This window comes from Penaeus vannamei, chromosome 39 (genome assembly GCF_042767895.1).
Source record: "Penaeus vannamei isolate JL-2024 chromosome 39, ASM4276789v1, whole genome shotgun sequence".
Classification (NCBI taxonomy): domain Eukaryota; kingdom Metazoa; phylum Arthropoda; class Malacostraca; order Decapoda; family Penaeidae; genus Penaeus; species Penaeus vannamei.
The window spans coordinates 28,228,783-28,236,282 of record NC_091587.1 but is presented as its reverse complement, the minus strand read 5'-3'; the positions used below and the strand labels follow the sequence as shown (position 1 = coordinate 28,236,282).

Below are 7,500 nucleotides of genomic sequence, written 5' to 3'. Positions count from 1 at the left end.
CAAATATTCATTAAATATGCATTTTCTTCGTTTAATGCCTAGTTAAAAAATCATTAGTTACTAAAGAGATAAGAAAGTTCAATACAGTACACAAACCAACGACATTTTTCTTATGTTTTCATTTCCCTAAGCAATATATGAAACATAGCTTCTAGATCATCAATTATTCCCGTCTGACTTCACACACCATTAGCCTTTCACTAATGCCCATTTACTTATCTATCTATCTATAGCGGGTCCTCGGTTTACAACAGTCTCAACTTACGACGTTTCGTGGATACGACGCTAGAAATAATGTACTGAATTTAGCTTGTCTTCCATGTGTTCCTTTAGCCCTGGTTATGTTTTCATGTACGTCATAGAAGTGTATTGATATGTTTCAGATTATGAATTTAATACATGTATACATATCGCATTAGTATATGTGAGTGACTTGTGTGCGTATGTACGTAAGTACATGTACTGTATTTAGGCGTGTTCCGACTTACGCCAAAATTCGGGTTACGACGCCATCGTAAGAACGGATCTCCGTCGTAAGTCGAGGACCCCTGTCTCTATTTGCCTATCTATCTGTCTGCCTGTCTATGTGTCTGTCTATCTATCTATACATCAATTTATCTATCTGTCTATCTCTCTTTATCTACCTATCATTGTTTCTGTCTGTCCAAACGTTTGCCTGCATCGAGCTTACCACAGGAACACTGTACAATCCAAAACCATCTATCTGCCTGCCTGTCTATCTGTGTGTCTGTCTATCTGTCTATCTATACCTCAATTCATCTATCCGTCTATCTCTCTTTATCTGCCTATCTATCTTTCTGTGTCTAAACGTTTGTCTGCATCGAGCTTACCACAGGAACACAGCACAATCCAAAACCTTTATTCTCTAATCTAACTGTTTATCTACCATTGTTTATATAACTATTCATATATCTATATATTTATCTCCCTATCTATCTACCTACCTACCTACCTATATAAATGTTTATCTATCTGCCTCTCTATCTTTTCCTACATAAATGTTTATCTATCTGCCTATCTATCTTTTCCTACATAAATGTTTTATCTATCTGCCTACGTGCGACTTACTTCAGACACTGTCATGCCCTGGATGGTGTCTCCCTGGGGGGGTTCCTCGGGGATCTCCAAGGGGGCGAGGCCTGCGTAGTCCCCGTAGTCTTCAAACATGTAGTAATCCCCGGAGCGAATGGCTGGAAGGAGAACCACATGAGAGAAATTAGCGGCATGTTGTGTTTCAGGTTTTATACTTTTTTCTTTTCTTTTTAGATTTTTATATTCATCTATTTATATAGCTTTCATTTTGCTCTTCGTCATCTTTTTTAACAAAGAATATTTTTTTTTAGCAAAGATTTATTGAACAATTTATATGCACAGACAGAATGAAATGTGGCGTGAAAGAGCGTAGAGTTTTTAAACCTCTATTCTACATGGAGAGACAGCTATGGAAGAGGTAGCGAGCAGTGTCGTGTATGGGATCTATTTACTTCTTAAATAATATTCTTTGCAGCTACAATATTAGTGTTTTGTTATACTAACTTATTTAAATGACTCGTTTCCTTTTTATATATAGAGAGAGGACTTTCTAAGGCTTCGTAAATAGACCCATTATGCCATAGTGTGTTAGGAGGCTTGTCCACTTCGGCAGCGGTTAGTTAGCGATGTTAGTTAAGGAAATGGTGTGTACACATACAAAAGAGGGATGACTGATTATAAAAAAAAACAAATATATATATGGATAAATAAATAAATAAACATACATATATATATATATATATATATATATATATATATATACAACTGTTTATCAAAAAATGCTTTTCTAGTAAAAAAACAAAACAGACATTCACATCAAAATCCCTCCGCCAAAAACACGAGTGAACAAGTTCTCCTTTGTGGGAAAAAAAAGGAATATTGTCCCCAGAGCGAGAGGCGTGGCGTGGAGAGGAGGCAGACCGCCGCCACGAGGAAGGGACCAGGTGTAGAGAGGAGGAAATAACGAGTAAATAACGAGTAAATGAGAGAAGACGTTCACACAAAGAGAAATTAATACATGGAGATCAGTCAACATAGGATTGTAAAATCAGCTGGGGAATGTCACACAAAGAAGTATGTCAGGGTTGTAGAATAAATGAATGAATAAATATATATACATTTACACCCACCCACACACACACACACACGCAAACATATGTATACGTGTGTGCATGTATTTTTTTACATAAGACTGGTATCTTTTAAGACAACAATACAAAAGGTCTAGAATTATATTTACTAGAGCAAGTTCTATTTCAGATATTCCAAATCTGTCAAATGATTATTATATATAACTTTGCTTGATGAGACATACTTCAGTGTGTTCCATCGAAACAGGTTGTTAAAAAAAATAATCAGGGTTTTGTGAAATACGAGAATTATGTTCGAAGTTTAGTGTATTGTTTCTACTTAATACAGACTAATATACAGTTACACAGAGACACGTAAACACACACATATATATGCAGAAACATTACAAAAAGGACGCCAAAGATAAGGAGTTTAAAAATAACATTAAAAAGAATTGTAAATAAATATTAGATAAGTTAGTCCTAGTCTCACCTGCGTTTTCTGTGGAGAAAATTGACGGTATTTTTTTTTTTTTTTTTTTAACAATGCGAGATTTTGCATCAATTTTCAGATTTGATGTTTTGAATGGTATTTATTATCTAGTCTTAGCTACGCTGTCCTCTTACTGACAAACTATATATTATATTTGTATATATACACAATGATATAACCGTGTCGATATACAAATTAAAGTTTTCGGTAGCCAAATTTCAAAATATATTCATCTAGAGCAAATATCGCTGAAAATGAAAAAAAAAGAATAATTCAGATCATGAAGCATATATGATCACTTTTTAAAGGCGCCAGTGCTGTTCCAAGTGCCAACTTTCTGAGCACAAGACACTGAACAACGATAATGACGAGTGTTGGATGCCAGAATTATCCATGCACACAGACATGCTTCGAATCAACGGAAAGTCCATTTCACTCGTCTCGCAAAGGAGTTATACGATGCAGACTGATAAAAAAGATGAAAATGATAAAGATTCTTTAACAAGTAAGCGATCAATAGGTAAATATACAACAACAATTTTCAGAAATCGGATATCGTAAACACGAGAGATGCAACATTTCTTTTTTAAGTGCTGAAGAAGTCCCTGTCTTGAACTTCAGAAACGTGCTTTGAAAAACAAACGAAATCTTTGAGGAAGTGTGTGACGGAGAGAAGAAGGGAAATACTGATACAACGTGATAAAGAACGAATTAAAGGGGAGGGGGAATAAAAAAGACTGTGAATGTTAGAGAAAAAAATTAAGATTGAGTTAGTGAGAGCAGCTTGCATGCCGTTAAAAAAAAGTTGCACGAGTGAAAACCGAATAGGGGGAGGGAGGGAGGGGGGGGTTAAGATCTGCGTAAGTCGACCGAAAGAGTGCAGTTAGGAATCAGACGAGGTCAAGCGAGGGCTCTCCAGGGACTGTACAGCGAAGAGTGACCTCGAGACAGACTTTTCTCACCCTGGAGGGAGGGTCACCACAACACCGATGCGGACGCAGTTAGAAAGCTTCATTGCGGGGCTAAAGAGAGGGGGGAGGAGGAGGAGGCTGAGGAGGGAGAGAGTTAAATAGATGTCAGAAGAAGAGGGGGTTAGGGGAGGGAGGGAGGGTGCTGGGGGCAGTGATGGATGCGGACTTCATGTTACCATGCACGCGACGGCCAGTACCGCGTGGGTCAGGTGCCCTAAGCTGGCCCCCATCTAACAAGGGGCAGCTCCTGGTATGGCCTAGCTTCCGGTGCACGGGCTGCGGCGGGGGCTCCTCGGCCGCCGTCGGGACGGAGCCAGCGGCGGGCTCCTCCTCGATAGGTGGCTCTCGCTCGGCGCCTCCTGCTGGGGGGGCGGAAGGCGGCACGGAAGGTCATGTAACAGAACACACACGCCCCAAAAAAGGTCACCTCCAACACTTAGACACTAAGGAGAGGACCTCGGCGCCGCTACAAGGGAACGAGATGGCTGCTTTCTGATGGGGTGTACCAAGGCTTCCGAGGTGGGGGAGGAGGGGGAACGGGAGGGGATGGGGGGGGCAGTGTTGAGCGAGAAGGTGGACGGATGGACAGGACAGAGAAGAGGAGGAGGGGGGAGGGGGAGGTACATTGTGGGAGGGAGGGGAGGTTGAGGGATGGGGGCAGATGGGGTGGGAAAGAAAGGGGAGGGAAAGGGAAGAGAGGGGGGCCCATGTCGCTTTATCTAACTTCAAAAAATACTAGTTTTCGGAAGGATTCACAAAATCCAATGCAGATAAAGGAGAGATATTTTGGGACTTTCTATTGATCTTTTCCACTTTTTAAAAATCGCTGTCGGGTAGAAAATAAATAATAAACAATTGCCAAACTCCTAATAAAATAATCTGCTTCAAAAATACGAAACATAAAGGACAAGAATATATAAAACCTTAAAAACCTTAACAAAAACAACCCCAAAAAATATTCTCCTGAAAAGGAACGTAAACAAACAATTAAAAAAGGAAGAAGGCGAGAGGATGGGAAGAAAATGAGGGAATGGGGACAATCGAAAAAAAAGACATGTGATAGGACGGGACTCGACAAGGTCAGGGGAAGAAAAAAGATGGCCTGCCCTTCTGAAGACGCTACAGGAGGAAACCGAATAAAAACACGACACTCTGAGGGAAATGTATGTGTGTCGACAGGAGACGAAGGGAGAGGAAGGAGGAGGAGGAGGAGGAGGAGGACGCTACGTCTCTCCGCGCGAGGGCATGCTCCTACAAGCGAGGCGGCAGCGGGGGCATTACAGGTGTGGTGGGACATCGCCGGCGACGTGGTGGAGACCGAAGGGCGGTGGTAGGCCAGGTGGTCGCGCAGCCAGGGGGGCCCGATGTCGTGGGCGGCGGGGGCGGAGGCTCGCATGGGGGCGTGGCGGTCCCGGAGGGCGGGGTAGGGCGGGGGGGAGAAGTAGGGGAAGGAGTCCTCGGAGGGGGAGGTGATGGGCTGGTGCGAGAAGTGGGGCGTGGTGAGGGAGAGGCGGGCCGGCTCGAGGTAGCCGTCGAGGGAGAGGGTCATGTTGGCGGAGGACGGGGTGGGGGCACCGGGGGTGGCGCTGAGGGCGAGGGGGCGGGGGGACGCCGAGGAGTCCTGGGCACCGTCCACACCTGCGGAGGGGGGCAGGGGAGGGGGCGAGGTCATCTCCAAGGGAAGGGGACTACTGACATTGGAAAACTGTTCCGAGGTGTTGGCTGCAACAAGGATAAATCAGTGCGTTAGACGCGGCGTGCAACGGCCTAGCCCGCTGTCTGCACTGGCTATCCAAAAAGGTCGGGCGCACACACATGCTTTGGAAAGGCCACAGGTGCGTACTATTGCCAGCTACAAAAAAATGGAACTATTAAAAAATATCAAGAGCAGTTGGGCACACGGAATAACCTAAGGGTCTTCTACAAGGCGCTTGCACACAACCCGCGTCCTCGGCCCCGCCTCCGGGCTGGCGGACGCTCGCCTCGAGGGCAGGTCAGTTTAGGGGAAGAAAGGGGAGTCTGAGACAACCTATTTTAGCGCAAGATTTGCAAGTTGCTGTTAGAGACAAGTCCATCAGTATATGAATGTTTAAAGGAAGAATCTAAATTAGAAACACATTTCAGGGTCAGAATTAAACGCCACCCACAGAGGGGATACATTTCAATGATGTTCCTGATTGTCTGAATGTTTTTGCCAGGCAATGCTTTGCACAGAAAGCCTTTTCAAAATCACAGGCAGATATCAAAGTATTTTTTTAAAATGGGAGTTTAAAAATATGCCATTCAAAATGAGGAAAAAATCTTCAAAATGCAGCAAACGGATGTTTTTGGAGCATAAAATACTTTATCACACGAAAAAATAGACCTGGAAATATGTCAAAAATACACAGCATAATGAGTAACTGACATAGTACAACACTATTCCCTACTTGGAATAATATTGTGTAATGCATACTTTTAATCCAAAATATAATTCATTTTCCAACTCAAAAAATGTATCTAAATCCATACTGATGTTCTGATAACTCGATCACATGACTTAAATGATCATATCCCCCTAAAAATGAATCTTATTTTCTAAGGAAAATAGCCTACATAGCGTGATTAAAAACACAAAATACTCACACCCAGTAAGCTTGAAGCAACACTCCACAAAGTGTATTAATCACAGCACAGCGGACTTGGTATCAATCGAGTCCTTTAGCCTCACCAAAAGCACATGAAGCCTGACCACCTACTTAAAATAGGGGGAGGGGGTGGATGACTAGCTATCTACTAGAAGGAAGAGGCCTAGAAAATGTAGGTGCGGGGTTCAACTCACAACTGCCTACTTGACTGACTAGTAGGTAGAGCCTTTCAGAGAAAGAAAGATAGATAGATAGATAGAAAGATAGATAGATAGAGATAGATAGAGAGGGGGAGAAAGGAAGAGGAAGAGGGAGAGGGAGAGGGAGAGGGAGAGGGGGAAGGGAGGGGAGGTAAAGGCAGAGGGGGAGGGAGAGGGGGGAAGGGAGGGGAGGTAAAGGCAGAGGAAGAGGGAGAGAAGGAGAGAAGGAGAGAAGGAGGGAGGGAGGGAGGGAGGGAGGGAGGGAGGGAGGGAGGGAGGGAGGTAGGGAGGGAGGGAGGGAGGGAAGGAGGAGAGAGAGAGAGAGAGAGAGAGAGAGAGAGAGAGAGAGAGAGAGAGAGAGAGAGAGAGAGAGAGAGAGAGAGAGAGAGAGAGAGAGAGAGAGAGAGAGAGAGAGAGCCAGACTTCTAGTTAACAGGAGAACAACGTTCCTTTGTCTCGGTTTAATGATCAATTTCTGCTTCATCTATTGTTACTTTTGGACAAATATTTTACACCAAGAACATACTTTCATAAGTTATGACCCAAAAGTAAGAAGAACAGTAAAATGAATAACAAATTGTCATTGCTGGGATATATATGTTGTCATTTATGGAGTAAAGGAACTTTGTTCATCATCTCTTGCACACATAAGCTAATAGAAGCAACAGCAAAAAATCAACAGGATTATTCAGTACACCTCTAGGATAAAAAACTTTTTCTTATACGCTATTTTTTACACACACAAGGTACTACCAGTTATAACACCTGGAAGGAAAGTTTCCCTTTACAAGATAACCATATTTTTCCACAGTAAAAGGAGGTCGTCACAGCCACTCCGGGAGACTCTATCAAATGTAAGGTAAGGAAATGTAGAGAAATAAAGAATAAAGAAAGATTGATGAAAGAATAGAGGAAACTGGTTATAAAACGGCGATTCTTCTTCGTCACAAGAATCGCCTCCAAAGTAGATTGTGTTCCTGCAATACTTGTTATGGACCTGTTACGTAAATCCCAACTTATCCAAAACATATTACAAAATATACCTGAAAGATATGGTGCTTACAACATTATATATCGAAAACATAC

The 7,500-nt window shown here is 42.8% G+C and overlaps 1 protein-coding gene across 1 annotated transcript in view; it reads right to left on the bottom strand.

Moving 5' to 3' along the window:
* The window catches only part of Piezo (piezo type mechanosensitive ion channel component), a 156,515-nt gene that overhangs the window by 36,275 nt on the left and 112,740 nt on the right, over positions 1 to 7,500 (bottom strand). Inside the window, exons 29-30 of the mRNA XM_070116361.1 lie at positions 4,869 to 5,309; positions 1,090 to 1,211 (exon numbers count right to left, since the gene is read on the bottom strand). Coding sequence (XP_069972462.1) covers positions 1,090 to 1,211; positions 4,869 to 5,309 — 563 coding nt within the window. The remainder of the gene's footprint in view (positions 1 to 1,089; positions 1,212 to 4,868; positions 5,310 to 7,500) is intronic.